At 41.4% G+C, this 19,815-nt stretch overlaps 1 protein-coding gene across 1 annotated transcript; it reads left to right on the top strand.

Annotated features, from left to right (window-relative positions):
- The first annotated feature begins 2,081 nt into the window (after nucleotides 1–2,081).
- TIGAR (TP53 induced glycolysis regulatory phosphatase) lies at nucleotides 2,082–14,339 on the top strand. Its single transcript, XM_030478936.2, has 6 exons — nucleotides 2,082–2,170; nucleotides 4,696–4,733; nucleotides 6,984–7,105; nucleotides 10,602–10,679; nucleotides 12,374–12,484; nucleotides 12,895–14,339. The coding sequence occupies exons 1-6, from the start codon at nucleotides 2,139–2,141 to the stop codon at nucleotides 13,351–13,353; spliced, it is 840 nt and encodes a 279-aa protein (XP_030334796.1). The 5' UTR covers nucleotides 2,082–2,138; the 3' UTR covers nucleotides 13,354–14,339.
- Nucleotides 14,340–19,815: the final 5,476 nt, after the last annotated feature.

Below are 19,815 nucleotides of genomic sequence, written 5' to 3'. Positions count from 1 at the left end.
GGCCGTTAAGTCAGAAGCTGCAGGCCTTTCGAGCTGTCTTCTCACAAACCCAAACTGTGGGACTTCAGACAAAGTCTCTTTAACTTTGCCTGAAGGGCCGTCGCTTTTGCAAAGGAACCTGTATCAAAACATGCACTTACAAGAGTATAGACACAGTGTTGGCTCCTATTTATTTATTGTCCTTCTAAAACACACTTGAAACATAGCTGGGGTCTTATCATCCTAGCAAAATACAGTTGTTTTTAATGGTGATACAATAGAAATAGGTCAGAGCTGAGTCATTTGGCACTGGCTGGTTCAGAGGCCAGACATGCCACTGCCCTCACCCTTTGAAAATGTCAGTTCTGAAATCCATGGAGGAGAGGCGCTGCAGAAATACAAGGTTATGCCACACTGCCAAAGGAAGATAAAAGGGGAATGAGACAGACACACTGTTGCATTAAATATTTGATTTAGCGTCTGTAAACTGCTATCAAATGAAACAAATTATGTTTTAGTCTTCACATTTAGAACGTGTTTGGTGTTAAAGCACAAACCAGTTTCAAACTTAGGTCAGACCTCTGGGCAACCCAGAATAATTTCTCTTATTTTTAGACAGCATTTATTCCATCTGGGTGTGAAATCCTAAAGGAAATACACTCAGCTATCTGACCAACTAATAGTTTGGTTAATCAGACTGCCTGTAACCCATAAAATTCCAGCTTTCTGACGGGAAAAGGATGATTTGTGGCTGCTCCTTCTGTTACTTTGTCCATTTTACCAGCAGTAATTTCATAATGCTATTATTTAATACTAGCAATTGGGTAATTTCTCTCATTGTGTACTAGGAAACACAATCAGCAAAATGATTAAAATATTAATTTTACACGGTATTCTCTCAGTTCCTGTGTGCTATTATAGCTCCTTGGATATTTTTGTTTACCCTTACCTGACTTTCCAATTCCTTGCCTTGCTTTTTGCAACCACAAAATACGTATTATGTGTTATTGTATTCCACATCAATAACACAGTGAAGATTTGACAAAATTTTTGTGGTACATTTCCTAAATATCAACTATTTGAATCCTTTGTATTTTTGGACACTAGAACCCTCCCTGAGGTGAATGTTGTATTTCTGTGTTTAGGAAAACATCCTCTATGCTGTATCCTTGCAGTTTGTGAGACACGTTTTTTCATGGATCTTCAAAAACGGGAAGTGGGAAGGAACAGCAAAATAAATGTCTACTTTTGTAGGACTTCTTTCGTGGTTTTTTTTTTGCTTTGCTTCTTCACTCTCACTAGGGAGAGTCTGAATGTCAAACCATAGCACCTGAAAGAAGAATCCCCTTACTCACCCAGGAAGTAATGCATAGGCAACAAGAGTGTCAGCTACAAAATGCAGATGTCCCACATCTTCCCACAGATGCTGTCAGCTGGCCCATGAAGAACACTGCTAGGCAAAGGAGAAGAGCTGATTTACTGTATCTAGCTTAGATGTCAGCTTTACCCCTGAGTCTGAAAACATCACCATGATACAGAGGGGGGGTAGGTGGTAGGTTTGCTTTTCCTTCTCCCCCGCGACTTCCCTAATTCCTCTCTGTTATTTCCCAAGTCTGGAGCGGGTCCAGAGACGGGCAATGGAGTTGCTGAAGGGCCTGGAGCACAAGTCTGGTGAGGAATGGCTAGTTGATTCTGTGATTCTAAAATACGGATATTCCAATCGCGCCGGTGCCCAGGGCAGGCCGGCGCACCGGCCGCAACCGGCCCGTCTCCCCACGGCCTGTGCCGAACATCACGACGGCGAACGCGAGCGCTGCCCGGCCGGACACATGACATCCTCCGGGAAGCGGCAGGTAACGGCGCTTCCCAGTACCCGCTGGCGCCGTCGCCACCAGCGCAGTCAAGCTTCTCGAGGGACTCCCGGCAGGAAGCTCCGGGACACTGGGGCCTGCCCGGGGGCGCCGGGGCCCGGCGGAAGCGGGCGTGGCTGCCCGCCGCTGGCGGGCGCACACGCGGCCCGCAGGACACACACGCCGCCACAGGCCCCCGGCGAGGCCCCTCCTCCTCCGCCCGCCGCGCCGGGGCGGGGCCATGACGTCAGCAGCCGGCGCGGGCGGCCGGGCGCCGCAGTGCGGGGGGAGGCGAGGGCGGGCCGCGCCATGGTTCGGTTCGGGCTGACCATCGTCCGGCAGTGAGTACCGCGGCTCCCCCAACCCCGCCGGTTGTCCTGAACCCGTTTCCCCTCTGCTCCCTCTCCATTGCCGGTACGGGCCGTGATGTCAGCGGAGTTCCGTTCTCCCCCACTCCAGCCCCCCGCCCCGTTAGGCGCGTACGGCTTCCGTCAGTCGGTCTGGCTGGCTTGGCGAACGGGATGAGCGCCGGGATGTCCCGGGAGGGAGGCGGGAGGGGGGCCGAGGTGGCCCTGGAGCCGGAGGGGCCGGCTCGGGACGGCCGGGGTAAGGCCTCCGGCGTTACCGGGCCTATGGGGGTGCGGCTGGCCGGACAAGTGAAGCCACATCGGTGCAGTTTGCTGTAGGTGGAAGTACGGGGTTACACGTAACATCAGTAACCGCTGTTTTGGAGCTCTTGAGTGGCTGCTCTTGAGACCTTTCTCCTGCCACCAGGTCTCTGGTGGGGCAGGCTGCTTGCTTAGGAGTGGTAGTCTTAATGTTTCTACTGTGGAACGTTAATTGGCATTTGTGACTTAGAATCGTAGAATAGTTAGGGTTGGAATGGACATTAAGATCATCTAGTTCCAACCCCCCTGCCATGGGCAGGGACACTTTGCACTAGACCATGTGGCCCAAGGCTCTGTCCAGCCTGGCCTTGAACACCGCCAGGGATGGAGCATTCACAACTTCCTTGGGCAACCCGTTCCAGTGCCTCACCACCCTCACAGTAAAGAACTTCTTCCTAATATCTAACCGGAACTTCCCCTGTTTTAGTTTCAACCCATCACCCCTTGTCCTACAGTTCCTAATGAACAGTCCCTCCCCAGCATCCTTATAGGCCCCCTTCAGATACTGGAAGGCTGCTATGAGGTCTCCACGCAGCCTTCTCTTCTCCAGGCTGAACAACCTTTGTTGAAGTTGGTGAGTTTTTCCTTCAGGCTACAGTGGATATTGACAAAGACTGAGTAGCTCCAGCTTCCTGCAGCTGACAGTAGTTAATTGTCTAATTTTTAGTAACGCTAAACTTTCTTTCTCCTTTAGCATAGTACATACTTGGTCAGTGCAACTTACTGAGAGGGTAGATTTAGACTAGATATTAGGAAGAAATTCATCACTATGAGGGTATTAAGACCCTGGAACAGGTTGCCCAGAGAAGCTGTGGCTGCCCCATCCCTGGCAGTGTTCAAGTCCAGGTTGGACAGGGCTTGGAGCAACCTGGTCTAGCGGAAGGTGTCCTTGCCCATGGCAGCAGGTTGGAACTGGATGAGCTTTTCCAACCCAAACCATTCTATGATCTTCCTCCTGTTAAGAGCTACTTTTGACTTTTGTTAAAGACCTGGACCTGCTTATTAGGTGCTGTAGTTGCAGCCTGACTTTTACATCCACTAGAAAATGCATGAGCCTGAAACAGTTTGTTGAATTCAAAATTGTAAGGTGGGACTCTTGCAGACACTTCAGGAAGATCCCAGTTCGTTCACCAGCACATGGATGGGAGTTCAGCCGTCAGACTGTAGTTACATACACTGTGCTATCATAGTGCTACCTGGAAAACTGCATGTTCTGCTCTGCCCCACCTCCAAATGGTGACCAGCAGGATGGACTCCATCCAGCCTGCTGCATTTTCCTCAGGAGGCTGAAAGTAGCTTTCAGGACATGGGGCGAGCCTGAAGAATTAAATTGCTGCCCCTTGTGCAGGAAAGTGTTTAAAGCTTACTAAAATACAGCGGTTTATCTTAAAAGAACTGGCCTTCTGTGATTAGTTACCTATTTGGGGCTCATCTTGAGGACTTTCCATGGAGCCTTGTTGATAGCTCTCTGTATAAAAAACAAGTACAGCACTTGGCCTTAGTACTGCAAAAACTTAAGCTTGTGACATTTCAGTCAGGTGAGGGGTCTCAATAAAGTCAGCTTGCTTAACTTTGTTCATGTCAAGTTTAGTTGTTAGATTCTTCTTCCTAAATAAATCTGCACATAGTTTTAGTTGCTGTACTCTTGAAATACTGTCAGTTATGTTTTTTAAGGTAGAATATTCATAAAGAAGGTGATGTTCATTCTACTAGTTTTTCTACAGCTGTGGCTTGTTATTCTCTTGTTTCTTGAAGGTGTGCAGCCTGCTCTGCTGCTGTCTTTGATAATCTCTTGAATTGGCTTCCCTTTAAAGTGCAGAGGTGCAGTTGGCTAGCACACGCTTTTCATAATAGGGCTCCAGAGTCTTCCTGCAACTTCTCCCTCTCCAGCATGGAGGTGTAATTATAATAGATACATTGTGCTGCATTTATGATAAATTTAAGAAATTACTTCCTTTTATTCCAGGTAGGTTTGTCTTAGTAAATGTTGAAAGCATGATTGGGGTTGACCAGTTGAAAACGTGTGGTTTTGTTGTCTTCACATATGTGTCTTTGAAAAGAGGCTGTGCTGTATTATATCTCATTTTTCATATCCAGACTCTGCTGTCTCTTGTTGATGCCTGATAAAATAATGGTTTTGAACATTCAGTAAAATCATTGTGAGTTAATTTTTTTTTTCTGTTTATCATCTCTTTCAGTGGAGAAACAAGATACAACAAAGACAAGATACTGCAAGGTTAGTCTCAGTTACTCTGCTGGCTTGTTAGAGATGGAAAATTATTCTTCCCTGCAAAATGTGAAATCCTGCAACCAATTGCTGAAATGTTAAGTATTATTATGGAATAATATTGTAAACCTTAAGAGATGTTATTTGTAAGCCAGGACATTAGCTTGATAGCTTTACAGCTATCAACTACATACATCTATCAACTGTATACAACTGTGAAGTTTCTAAGTGGATCTCCACAGAATATCAACAAATAGTGATGCATTTCTGGTATCAACAGGAGTATTAGAGTAGCTTCTTGTTCTAAAAAGGGGGAAAAAATAGTTACCCATATTCAAATAAAGCAATAGCAGCACCTGTTGCTAAGGATGCCAGACTGCCCCATAGATTTGTGTTAAATCTCAGTAGTATGAAGCCTCAGAAGAGGGCTTCTGGGGCTGAAATGGGAAGTGAAAGCTGCAGTTTTGGTGAAGAACCAGCCAAGTGCATGTTTGTACGATGGAGGTGGTAGGGAGCCACAGAAGGATGGATAAAGGAATAGGAGGCTATTGCCTTAAGAAGGTAATCTGTCACTTGCAAAAAAAAGCCTACAGTAGAGCAAGGAAGAATGAAAAGTAGAGATTGTTTAAATGCTTGAATTTTTCAATCCTAGCTCTTTGCAGGAAGGCAGCCTTTGGACACAACATTTAAAATTAGACTTCTTAGTGACTGCTGACTTGTACACCCAGGACTGAAAACAGTGAGCTGCTTGGATATCTGTTGTAGGAAAATGGATTCTCAGTGCTACAACGAACCTAGTGGGGTTGTACTCTGAATAAATATGCTTCATGCAGTGCTATGTGCTGCGAGGAAGAATTGTGCTTCCAGGTTTTCCTACCTCTGTTTTGACATTGCAATTTACAGTTCTTGCACCATGGCTTTGTGCTCATAGTAAAGTGAATAAAGAATATTCCCCTGGTTTTAAGGTCTTAAAAGTACCCATGATGTCTTTTAAGTTCCTAGCTCTCTCTGTCAAATGACACGTAGTAGGTTCCTCTCCCCTCTCTAGTGTAGAAAGTGAACGTTGCCTTGTGTTTTGAAACGGTCTAAGACCTGTACCAGAAATAGTGGGGTCTGAGGTCTAACATGGCTGAATTACAAACGAGGTGTTCAGAACTCAAGTTCTGGACTTCTGGTGTCCTGTCTTTTGCTATTGTAAGCATATAAATGATTGTGCATTTGCTTGGTGAAAATGGCTTTTGTTGTTGTTGTGGATCTGATGAGAACTGCACTCTTTCTGTTTTGACTTCCTACGAAAGTAAAATAGGTGACACAAGTGTGGACATAGCATGTTGTTACAGGTTTATCCCTCTGCCACAGTTCTTGCTTCTCTTGCTGACTGTGCTGTGACAGGAGCACATCTATTTCATTCAAGTTGGATTACCAAAGTGCTGGTTCTCTCAATGCTGTCCTAGAGCTCTGTAACTAGCTAGTTTCACAGACTACTCTGGCTGAAAACAGTTTTGGAAGGATTGTTGCTTTTCAGCAAAGTTTGTCCCATCAACATGCTCACTATACAGCTGTGTGAGCATTAGTGTCGATGTGTGAGGTGGAGTAGGGGAGAGGAAGAGACCACACCAGACTGGGTTTACATCAACTGTAAAATTCTTGTCAACTGTGTCTTTGGCAAAGAGTGTGTGCTGCTTTCCACATTGCACAGAATCCCTTCTTGTTGCCTCCTTTCTTCAAGGCATTGTCAGTGTTAGGTAATGGGGAGGAACAGGCATTTCATATTTGTCAGGACTTGATTCTTCCATGTGCATTTTTTTTTCTATCAGCAACATTATCTCAGTTGTAATGTCCTTTTTCTTTTTTTACTATCAACAAATATGTTTATAGAGTTTCAGTTTCAGCTGTGAGGTACCTCTTGCAGGAAGCCTACCAGTGACCATTCTAAAAAGGACAAGTGTTTTGAAATGACTACTCACATTTAGAAAATGTAGGCCTCTGTTTAATGTTTAAATTTGTCATACGTATACATTAATATAAATATCATCAATAAAGATCCTTTTGTCTTCCTCATCTGTACTTTCATTTCTCTCATAATCTGTGTGACAGTTTATGAAAGGCCAAAGGAACAGTGGCTTTTACCAGAGGTTGACTTTACTGAAGGAGAAGAATTTTATTATGACTGAGCAGATTCTTTATTGCTGCTGTTCTTGCTCAGCTAAATGATCAAAAATTTGCATGTCTTAATGTTGATGGGTTTTTATTTTTTAGGTCAAGGAGTGGATGAGCCGCTCTCTGCAACTGGTTTCAGACAAGCAGATGCTGCTGGTTTATTTCTCAGTAATGTGAAGTTTACTCACGTCTTTTCAAGTGACCTCCTTCGAGCAAAGCAGGCAAGTGATTCTTGAGGCAACTGAATGTAAATATTAGCTTCAGAATTAGGCATTTTTTTGCTATTGATGATGCAAAAGTAATACAGTGGCTTAGAACTGCAGTTTGAGTTGTGTAGAATTCTTCTGAGTAAGGAAATTTCAATGAGAACAGCTCTGTTAGGAGTCGATGAAGGCCACCTTGCTTTTGCAGGTTGTCATGCAGTATTGTTCTAATGGATTTGCTGTTATTTTATATGGGCATATGTTCTTACTAAAGCAGTAATTGGGGCTTAGAGGTAACACAGACTGAAGTAAGTTTTTCTTTGAAGAAACAGAACAAATTGGCTGTGATATTTCTTATGCATTGCTGCTGAATGCTGTGTCTTTCTGAGGAATGCAGACCAGTATAGGCAAGATCAAGTTTCACTGTAAATTCAGTGAAAGGATCATTAAATGTGCGGAGAGTTTGGATTTGAATAAATAGCACACCTCTCATCTTGATGCACTATTTTAGTAAGTTAATTAAAGAGGAAAAAATGTTAATTACTGAGTGGGATTACGTGTGATTTTGTGTGCAAAGTTACAAAACACTCAAAAATTTAAGGAGCTTTGAAAGGTAGAGGCATAGATCAGCTGTTGAAGGAAGGTCATGTCTCCTGTGGAAGCCCTGTCCTTACTTCTCTCTTCTGTGACTGATGCTGTGATTTCAGGAGATGTGTAGGTTTCACGTGATTGAAACAACTAAGTAATTCTTGATAGCCCTGCTGATTGCTTGCTTTTTGCTCTGTTGTGCTGCTACAAAAGACTGTGAAGCCTTGATGCATACCAGATCCACAAAATCTAGGTTAAATCGCCTTTTTTCCCTTAAAACATAGATCATCAACATTAGTCGCCAGTTTTGCAGCACAGTCCCATGAACTGCTGTAGCAGTACAACTTAGGCAGAAAGCAAGCTAGAGAGACAGGGAGAGAGGACTGCAATAATTGGGTATTTTAAAAATGCATAACTGCCTGACAGGTTGCTTCCTTTAAGTGTGTGAATGGCAGCAATGGTATTTAAAAACATTAATGGTGTTTTATAATGTTCATAGGGCTCTGTGCTATGTAGCTGCCTTAGGGCAATTGTTTTTGAATGCTCAGCCACTTGAGAGTGAGGTTGTTAATTTTATTCCTTATTTTAGAGACAACCTTTTCCATGAGAAACATTTGCACTCTCATAATGTAGAAGACAGACCTGAATTTGTCCTTTGCAAAAAGGAAATGTGTTTTGCCATTTTTTGACAAGCTATCCAGACTTTGTGGAAGCTTTCCCAAAGATGTGCAAACCTGCAGTTTCCATTTGCTTGGAACTCCCTTTTTTGGCAGCTGCAAATCTATGAATAAGTGTCCTTTACTACACTGTCACTTCACAGCTCAAGTATGACAAGAATGTGTAAGTTCCCTTACAAAAGAGATAAGAAATGGTTTTAAAAGAAACTGTTAGTGATAAAGTTTAGTTTTCCTTGCAAAGTCTCCTGCATCAGCTGTAGTCGGGTTGTGCACTGGTTACTGGCACCAGGAGTGGTGTGTGGCCCTCTAGCTATTGCCCGTGGCTGACACCTGAATATGCAAGACTGAGTAGGATAGGAGAAAATGGGAATGTGTGCAGAGAGAGTTGTACTAGCTGGGCAGGAATTCAGAGAGCTACAGGACATGCAATGTGAGCAGGTATGAGAAATGCAGGGAGAGACTTTGCAGGGAAGCCTGCTTGAGAGACTAAGCCTAGAAAGGGGGTTAAAGGCTGGTTCCAGAAACCAGCAGTATAGGAGAAAGCAGGGCAGACCAGCAATGTGAAAATGCAAAGAGACTAGTTGGGCAGACTGGGATGTGTTGTGAACAGAGCAGAACTCCGTAAGACTACAGAGCTTAACAGAGCATAACACTGAAGTCATCAGGGGAATATGGGGCCTATGTGAGGTACTCATGCTGTTGGGACAAAAACTGTGCAGTAGCGAAGGCAGGTTCAGGACTGGGGCAGGCTGGGCCCTGAGAAGGATGAGAGAGAATCTTTTGAGTCTTTTCCATGTATAAAATGGGGCTAATATCCCTTCTCTCACTGTGGTAATGTGAAGATTCAGTAATGTTTCTGAAGCATTATATTCTAGTGATGAATGGTGTAGGGAAAGTGTGAGGAAGTTAAACTCTCAGAGCGTGTTTTGGTTTCAGCACAGTAAATAAGGCTTCATGTTTAATACTTACAGCTCAGAGTATGAATTAGTGCTCAGTGGGTGAACATTGTCTATTCTATGTACTGAGCAAGATCTCAGCCCTGGAGAAATTTCAAGATATTATGTTATTAACTATGTTATTCATATTTACAAGGAAGTATCTGAATTTGGATGTTTTTCTGGGACAGAAATTTAAAGTTGCAGCTTAAAGCATTTCCTGCGCAATGCATTAAATAGGTCATAAAATCTTGTTAGTACAACAAGGCTTTTTATTATTTGTCAGAATCCAAGGAGCCTTTTCAAAATGAATCCTTTGAATGTCATTTTGTTTGGACGTGGACATCTGCCCAGTATTTCCAGCTGATATTACCAGTCAAAACTGATATGTGAATCCAGTTTGGCCTTCACACACTAGTGCATGTAAGAACAAGAGGAGGTTAGCTCCTGTGGCAGCCAGACAGGTGTGTAATATCCAACACATTAGAGCCTCTATTAGGCAATACTTTTTCCAAAGTGGTATCAGAATTTCTTCTTGGTCAGTCGTCTTGCCCTCCCTGCACTCCCAAAATCAGGTTTCCTTGGAAGGAAAAAAAAGATGTATAGCACAAGACTTGGCATCATGTTAAAAGCAAACTAAGCCCTTTGGGTTTTCTCTGTCTCTTGGCCATGCCATCAAGAGGCAGGTGAATACAATAAGCTAGATATTCTTTTCTCCTTCCAAGTACATCATCCAGTGCGTTTCTCCCTTGTAACAACTTCAGTTTGTTGCCAGCAGACATCCTCCTGCCTCTTAACTGCTTCAAGAGTATTTGATTTCTGAGTTGCATTAAGTAGCCACTTGCCAGAAAGTAATTTCATTTGTTAGATGCTATGTTGTTTTTTTTGTGGTCGGATTAACTGATCAGTTTTTAGGAATGTACTGCTTGAGAGTCTGACCTGCATACTAGGAAGAATGTGTTGGCATGATTGCTTTGTGAGTGGCAGTAGACTTGAGAGAAGATGTGGTTTTTATCCTGGTAAATCTTGTGCTGCTGTGCATCTTCCTGCAGACCTTTCATAGGTCCTAAATGTCTTCAACTGTTCTGGGCTTTGAATTGTGGAAGAACTTTCAGAAGATTGCAGGTTTTCTGCCTTTTATGGCCTGACACAGGCCTTATATCCAATTCTGACAGAGACTACTAGCTGAAAACCTTTTTATCTTGGATTTTTGGGTCCTACTAGTGTGATTGACATTGGTTGTGGTGGTGTAAGATGGTCTGGCTATCCCATGAGAAAACAGCTCATTGATGTGACTGTATATTCACTTTTTAGACTGCTGCCACAATTCTGGGAAAAAATAAGTTTTGCAAAGATTTGGAAATCAAGTGTGATGCAAGACTTCGAGAGAGAGTAAGTGCCAAAACAGTTTGCTTTAATATTGAACATCGAACAATTTGAAATGTAACGTGCCGCTGACGGATATCTTGGTTTATTAAACAGTAGATTTAGCGTTGGAGGGCACTATTTGATGTGTTCTTAATCACTGAAAACTGAACTCCTCACATTGGGTGCTGTAAATTGTTTGCAGAATTGTGAAGCAAAGCCAAAACGTAGTGATTGGTGATGTAACTGTGATGCTTTAGTGATGTAAGTAAGGTAAGATTTACATGTAGAGCGAATTCTCTTAAACGTAATTAAAAGCTCTGTTTTCCAACCCCATATGTAAAGTGTTGAAGATACATTCTCTGCCTACCTTCTCTAGCCTGATAGCACAACTCGGTGTTGGGTTTTTAGCTGTTTATACCTTTTCATTTGCACATGGAAAGCTTTTTGCTGTCCATAGAACAATCTGCTTTCCTGATTAGCCTCTCTGTCTGATAGCAGGCATCATGTACCTCCTGTCTGGTTTTAAGTATGTCTTGATAAGAATAAACTCAGATGCTGGCTGTTACTGCTAATATGAACCATCCTTCAGATGCTACACGGAGACTGTCAGCTGAATTTTAAATAAGGAAATGCTACGAAGCCAAAAGTGGGATGGCACACTGCCAGCGTGCAAATATGTGTTTAAGGAGCATAACATGATTGTAGCATTTCCTATTTGGATCTTTGTTTTCTGTTGGAAATTCCAGTTCTTCCCCTGAAATCAGCAAGTAAATGCCTTCCAGACTCCTTTAGTTGCTTTGTCACTTGATGTTTTTAAAAGATATTACAGTTTCTAATACAGAATTTTAGAAAGAATGATCTTAAGTCTGTTACACTTGTTTCCCCCTTTTACGCATTTGTATGGATGTATAGAAATGCCAGCACAGTGTCCGCAGGACACAGTTGTAGGTCACTACTCTCTATAACTGGAATTAAGTTTGAATTGCATGAAAAGAAGCAAAGTCCTTTAAGAGATCATATGTCATTGATCCTGTTAGGAAAGTTTTATTCTCTTGTGCCTTGCTTTCATGAGAGAAGTCTAGAAAAATAAGATTAGGATTTCATTTTCAGCATCTTCAGGGCACTGAATTCTTCATATCTGTCTTAGTGTTCTTAAACTCTCGATATTTTGCTGTAGAGAAAGGGATTGAGAAGCTTAAGTAGATGTGTTTCAATACTTTTAAATTCCGAAGATTGTAATAAATTAATTATTATGGCACCTAATTGCATATCCACAACAAGTGGATAGTGACACAGAAGTCAAGAAAGCCTCAGTAAGAAGTATGCGTCTGTATCCTAGTCGTCAACATCTGGGTTTCTGGGATGTGTGTAACAACGTTTGACAGTACAGTTTATCTTCATGTGAACAGCAACATACAGAGGTGTTTGCAATGTAATGTCGGTTACAAAGACTCTTGAATTTTGTGTGCTGAGTGTCGAAAATATATATATACACACACACACCAGCATATATATATATAAACACACACGCTTTATATGTATACATTTAGCTTAAATAGCAGATATAAAGTTACCTCCTCCCCCAATATTGGAATAAAATGTGAAAAATGTGTGTTACACTTGAGAATCACTTAAAACAAAGCTGTTAAGAGATACTGCATTGAAAGTGGTACAGGAGACTTGATGCATCTGGCTAAACCTGTTCTTGTCTCTTACAGAAATATGGTGTTGCAGAAGGAAGGCCTTTGACTGACCTCAAGGCTATGGCAAAGGCTGCTGGAGAGCAGTGTCCTTCATTCACGCCTTCTGGAGGAGAAACACTGGATGAAGTATGGTATTTATTTATTTGTGCCCTACTTTCAGTGCAGATGCATCTATTGCATACGTACTTTGGAACGTCTTACTGAGAGCTTAGCCCAACTAAAGACCGTTATTTTATACGCTACAAACACTTGACCTGATTACAGTGTCTGCCAAGCAGGGAATCTCTTTAGAACTATGGTATTGATTTTGAGATTGTCTCCACATGAAGCAGTCATTTGCAGAAGGATGATGGCGATTTCTCTGAACCTTGGCTTCGGAGGGCAGATTTGTTTTTACAGCATTCAGTAACTTAGCGTTGATTTCTGAGACTTGTCTGTGATAAATGTCTTTTAACTGAAGTAGTTCCATCTCAGATTTCTGAAAGGCAAAGTCTCTTGCATTCTTCACAGTGATCTCTTCTGACCTTTCTTTTTAGGTAAGAGAACGTGCAAGGGATTTCTTTGAATTTCTGTGTCAGCTAGCTGTTGAATTGGAACAGAAAGAGCAAGACGTGCATGGTGCAGCAAGCAGAAGCTCAGGAACATCCAAAGAACAGTTTGTTTTCCCTTGGACAAACCACTGCAGCGAAGCAGAACTTAGCTCTGATAATGGTGGAGTTTCTAAAATACTAGATGCCAATATATTAGTGGTGAGTCATGGAGCCTACATGAGGAACTGGATTGGTTATTTTGTTTCACATCTCAACTGTACTTTGCCAACAACTTTAACAAAGTCTCAGTTGTCTTCTGTCAGTCCCAACACAGGTGTTAGTCACTTCGTTATAAAACTTGAAAATGGAAATTTGTTAAAACCTGAAATCACATGTGTTTGTCTAAATCAAGACTCTCACTTAGTAGATGTGGGAGCTGAATGTGTAGCTCCAAAAGTCTTTTAAGAGGCTTTGTAGGGGGAAATGGTTCTAGATCACCACTATACTAACCTTGGAAAAGGTATCTGTAGTAATTACTGAGATTGACTGGAGTTACTGACATTAAACTGCAAAAATGAAGACATGCAACTGCTTACCGTCTTAAAATAACATGATTTGCATGGTCCTAGTGCCTGATATAAGTTGGCACTTCAGAAATCACACAAATGTTCTTTATGAACAGAAACTTAATACTTAGTCACTTGTATATTTACACCTATAGAAACTTCATTAGTCCATAATTATTTTGGTTATCTCCAGGTAAAAAAGTTGGGGAGGGGAGAGGAATGGTACCTCAAAGATGAACTATACTGTATCATTGTTTTGTTACAATATAGTATATTGTAATATTAAACGTATATTGTCTTAAAACAACTTTTTTGAATGCAATAGTATAACATAAAAAGGAGCATTGCCTAGTGGAAAACGTTTGTTACAGAGTCAGGGGGCATGTTCCTGGTTCTGGTACTAAATAGCTGTGAGACTCTGGGCAAATCTCTCTTCCATTTGTAAAGTGAGAATGATGATATACCTACCTCGCAGGAGTGTTTTCTAAGAAACCATTAGGGTTGTTGAGACCTCTGTTGAAGAGCACTGTACACAAACATAAAGTATTTATTTTTAACTGTAAGCAGGATGAGGAACCTCATGTGCACATAGTTGAAGTAATGGGGTCTCTTCTGAAAAGGAACCTTATCAATAGGGTGAGTTGTACCTGACTAGAATCCTTTTGACTATTGTAATCAGGCACTTGATGGATGAATAGTTTTGCCTAGAATTAGGCAAGTTTGATTGCTCGATGACTGTAGTTGCTTTAGTACTGCATTCTTTCCCCACTGGGGTGTTTGGAGTGTGACTATCTGATTTATGTTATTTATATCCACATACTTTTTCTTCGTTTGCGTATTTTAAGCCTGTTTAAAAAATGAATTAAAGGCTTCTGAATAGAACTCCATTTCATCTGTATTTCTTTTGAGGTAAAAATCTTTGTTAATATTACTTTATGAAGCTTTACTCAGGTCATATAACTTCCTTTGGGGTTTTTTTTCCTGAAAAACCCCAGGCTGGTCTTTTACTGTAAAAAAGAGCCTTTTTTAGGGCTGACAGATCAGCACTATCCTGACTCTTACCTGGAAGAACCACTGATGTTAACATGTTGAGGACATACTTAAATTGCTTGCAACTGTACAAAATTAACTGTTTGAAGTTTTAATTTTTTTATAATTTTTAAAAATATGCTGTCCAGTGTCTTTTAAACTACTTGTTTTCTTTGCCTTGAAGCAGAGACCTGAATTTTGAGGAGGAAAAAGAGGTTGCTATTGTTTCCTTGAACAGGTGGGTAGCTATACTTAACTGTAGCCCTACTGAAAAAACCAGCAATAGAATTACTTAATCTGACTCTAGTGACTGTACTTTGCTGCTTCTATTCTTCTGACTGTCACTTAGTAGGAAATTCCTCTGGATTCTTACCTGAACACAGAATGGGAATCTGTGTGTGTTCTCTGTGGTTGTTTGTCCAATACTAATATGCTAAAATCTAGAGGATGAAATGGGAAGTGTTTGGCCCAGTGGTGAGCTTCCAAGGTGGTCTTCTCCAGAATCTGGAAATGAACCTAAGGCTTTCTACTTGCAGTGGGGTTTCTTTATCCACTAAATAACCATGAAACCACCTACTGCCATGTCTGAAAACTAGTCCATTGAGAGGAAAGCAGCTTACCTGATGTGTAAAAAATGCGTAGTGGTAACTGGTGCCAGCAAAGTCTTGCAACCTCTAACATTACATAATGTGAAGGACTGAATGTCTTTAAGTGAGGTTGGCGAATTCAAATTGGAGTTTTATACTGAACTTCTGCATTGATAGGCTAAACTTGTTACTGATCAGCTGGCTTCCTTTCATTTCTTTACAGATACAGAGGAAAGCCGCTTCATTGTGGCTTCTCTTTCCCTGTATGAGGCAGTTCATAAATGTACAGGTGTGTCTGAGCATAATTTTATGACTAGAGGTTTTCCAGCAAACATGACATCTTCATAATACAGAATCCTGGAAAACTTAAGATTTCTCAACAACAGATAAAGAAGCTTTGGTCAAATGGCCCTATTTCAAGTTTAATTTTATATAAAGAGCCTTTGTTCACAACAAAGGTCTTAAGCAAAGTCAGTGTTTTTTAAAAGGAAAAATTTCTGAATTCACAATAAAATGTTCAGAAAATTAGTAAAGAGGGGTTTTTTGAGAAAGCCAGCCAAAAGTGAAGGGCCTGGAGCACAAGTCTAATGAAGAACGGCTGAGGGAACTGGGGTTGTTTAGTCTGGAGAAGGCTCAGGGGGGGAGCTTATTGTTCTCTACAACTACCTGAAAGGAGGTTGTAGCGAGGTGGGGGTCAGTCTTTCTCCCAGGTAACAAGTGATAGGACAAGAGGAAATGGTCTCAAGCTGCAAAAGGGGCGTTTAGATTGGATATTAGAAAACACTTCTTCACAGAGAGGGTGCTCAGGCATTGGAACAGGCTGCCCAGGGCAGTGGTGAAATCACTGGCCCTGGAAGTGTTCGCAAACCATGTATCCTCACGGTACACGGCCCTCAGTGACATGGTTTAGTGGTGGCCTTGGCAGTCCTGGGGTAAAGGTTAGGCTTGATGATCTTAACGGTCTTTTCCAACTGAGTTGATTCTATGATTCTACGAAACTGGAAGAATCCTTGGTAGCCAACCATTATTGACATTAGGCATGATTACCACCCAACCAGTGAGTTTGTATTTGTGAAATTTAAAAAGGCCTAGTTTCAAATCAAAAGTACAGAGATGACAGTGGTAGCTTGAGGAACTGCTCAAGACTTGTTTAAAAGTGTCCATGTCTGTCTTTCACAAAAAAAAAAAAAAAGGATTTATTTTTGATATGCTATAGGGAATAAGTTATGTATGCACAAAGGAAAAATGCGAATGTGGACTTCTGCACAGACTCCTCAAGCTTCTTGCGAAATGCCTCTTCCTAGAGGGCTCCTAAATACTAAATTGATCGCAGCCAAAGAAGGCAGAAAAGTTTTATTGGTGACTACTAACAGAGTTAATGGCAGAGGGTGAGGCGGGAGCTCATTCTTAATTTGCTTGACCCTGGTAGTGCCTGTTTATTTCAGGAAGGCTAGTTACATAGCAGGAGCCCATCCTGCTGGTGCTTTAAATAGCTTGAACTTCTCTGTAATTGTCATGTCCTGAATTTTGTCGGTCATTCCATTAATACTTCTTGGAGCCAGAGTAACCAAGTTGCAAATGTGCATCCTTCATCAGCTAGAAAATGAGTGGGCACCTAATCCTCCCGTAAGTCAGTAACTTTTGTCAAATATTTCAGAACACACCTAGTGATTTGTGTGCTTCCCTGAGTTTAAGAGGCTTCTTTTGCTTTCTTGACTACCCTCAAGCAGGTTAATTAACACTTTGTTCTTGCTGATGAGGTGAATATCCTAGGGGAACATCTACTTACTTGTTAAATGCTTTGCCACTTAGGTGACAATCTTCCCATATGGATTTTTGACTCTTCCTCTGTAATACGATTTACCTTCTTTAATGTATGTGTAGGTGGTTAAAATTTAGACCCATCCTAAGAAACCTTGTCTTTATGATTGTTTTCTTTATTATTGTTAACAAATTCTTTTATCTTGGGTTAACTCTTCCTTAGGGCAGGCAGATGGTACAATAGTGCCTGACCATGAAAAATATCAAAGGGTGAAACTGTTCCAGTTTTCTAAACAGCTCCTATGTTAATGAAGTAACATTTTTCAATTAAAAGCTTAAGAGCTAGAATGTCCAAATCAACACTTTATAAAACGCACTAAATTGGTGCAAACACATATGCTAGGAGCTGGGGGAGTATAAGCAGTCAAGAGTGCTCTGCAGTTGCTTTATTGCAATCTTTCCATATGTATCTGCACTTGACATTGTTGGAGACAGGGTACTGGCCTAGGTAATCTTACAGCCTCCCCTAATACAATTATGTGTTTTATTTTGCCTTCATCATATCAGATATAAGCTTCTCTATGCATTAAAAAGTAAATCAGTAATTTTGGAAGCTTCTGAAGTTAACTGTAAAGCCTTTTTTCTTTAGGCCTTTTAAAGTCTTTAAATCGACACTGAGATGAAATCTATCTTCTTGCTCTTTTAATAAAGTGACTCTTGCACATTTGTACAGTAATTCCGTACAGTTTATTGGGATCATGGGAAAGGAGAGCTGCAGTTATAGATGGTTCTGTTAGGAATAGTAACAGAACATAAATATTTGAGGGATTACTCAGTAGTGGGCAATGAATGTTTTGTCCTTGTGAAATGCCAGTCTCTAATTAGCAGCAGGAGACAAGGCCTTAACTACAGGGTGGATTTTCAGCAGTAGCTGCCAAGATGCAAGAGGGGCTGTGCAAGCAGATCGAGCTGTTAAGTATATTACTAGGATGATAAGAATTTCAAGTGATAAGAAGAAGGTACATTCCTTTTGAATGCCTTTTTAGGCAAATAGTGTTGAAGTAAATGTTAGAAACATCTCAGCTTGTCCGCATCATGGCCTGTAGTCAGATGTGAGGTAACCAATCGCCAGTCCTTTAAACTGGTCAAGGTTAAAATAAAAGCTGTCTTGGCAGGCTTTTTCAGGTGGAACAATAGGAGAAGAAAAGGCGACTGTGAAGAACACCGAGATCAAGAGGAAACTCCGTCTTCTCCTTTCTCAGCTAATCTTTTCTTTTGCTGAAGAGTCCAGTGGTATTCTGCTCACAAAAAAGTGATGCTTCAAAAGGTGGGGAAGTTGTGACCTCCTTTGATAAAGTCATCATTCATGTTTAAGCAGTGCTTTTCCAGGCTGGGCTTGATTTGGAAAAGGTGACAGGAGAAACAAAGAGGAATTCAAAGTTCCCTGCGTGGTAGCACACTTGTTCCTTAGTTTTGGCTCCACCACCATCATCTCCTGGCAAGTCTGCTAAATGTCTAGCAGTCACCAGGCATGCCCTTTGGCAGAGTGCTCTGGTAGTATCACAGTTTCCTTCCCCTAAACTATCAGCCCTTTTTCAAGATATTTTCTCTGTTCTCACAGTTCTCTCTTGTGTTTCTGTTTTCCAGACATAGCCCTGTCTTTGCAATAGGAGGAAGTTCGGTTGTTTTTTCTTATGTTCAGAATTTAGATCGCATGTATTCTCTATCCAAGCTTTTGGTATTTCATGAGACTGCCTCAGATCCACAGCCCACACGCCTGGACCTAAAATATGTCCGATTTTCCCCAGATGTGTCCCTCTTTTGAGGGCTTTGGCCATGAGCCTGAGGTTTTTGGATATGTAGTAATCCCAGGCAAATGGCAGCTGCATGAGCACAAATCAACTGCACAGTATGTGAGCTGTTTTCCTGACATCCACAGCTGTTGCAAACCCGCTGTGTGGATGATCTGGTTGTGCGTGGTAAATCCAACCTGCTGTTTGGGCAGGTTTCCTGTGCTGAGATGGCTCTCATGTCACTTGCAAACATCCCTGAGGTTTCCTGGCAGGCAGGGAGCCCTGGATAAGTCTACAAATGTCCTACCTGAACACCAGAAGCTGACAGTGGGGCTGCTGAGAGCACAATCGAAACAATAGCAGAGGCCCTGAGAATACAGGCACAGGAGGATATCGGGATAAAAACACAAATCAGGACTAGGCAATTACTGGGCAGAACCCCTTTTGGAGCATAGTTGGATGTGATCTTTTCTCTCCTCCTTAATGCCCAGTTGGTTGATCAAGCCATAGGTGAAGGAGTGGTGATGCACTAGACTTGACTGTGGTAAGTCATTAATGTATTTTTGGAAGACCTAGCAATTGAAAAGTGAATTAAGAAAGGTTTTATTTCAGAAGGGCGAGAATCACAAAATTAGTTTAATACGGTCAGCTATACTTAAAAATCACAAAATTAGTTTAATAAGGTCAGCTGTACTTAAAAGTCACAAAATTAATAAGGTCAACTATACTTAAGAGCCTTAAATGGATTTAATATGGAAGAAAGGGGGAAAGCTTTGCTTGTTTAAATTAGAGGTGTAAAAATTACCCAGTTACATCACAAACAGGCAAAAATGACAGGGAGGGTCTCTAGGTCTGATCAGATCAAGAATCATCTCCAAATGAGTTACTGATTCTGGGAAGAGAAGCTATAAGGAGTAGAAAGAAAGCTAGATACGAAATTATGAGAATTTGCAAAATAAATTAAAGCAAGTAGCAAAACCATCTTGAGATATGTGTGTATCAAAATAGAGAACAACGAAAGGAGTATCAGAAATGTTGCTGTGTGTAGATGGAATAGAGGTTGGATAATCTTAAATTATATCCCCAAAATGAATTACTTCATTTACAGCAGTATTGAACACAAGGGTGAAAGAAGATGGATGATGGGAATGAGGAAAGGGAAAATACCACATTTAAAGCCAAAAATTAAAG

This window comes from Strigops habroptila, chromosome 3, assembly GCF_004027225.2.
Source record: "Strigops habroptila isolate Jane chromosome 3, bStrHab1.2.pri, whole genome shotgun sequence".
Taxonomy (NCBI): Eukaryota; Metazoa; Chordata; class Aves; order Psittaciformes; family Psittacidae; genus Strigops; species Strigops habroptila.
Note: the sequence above shows the minus strand (reverse complement) of the source record. Positions and strands in the feature narration are given on the sequence as shown.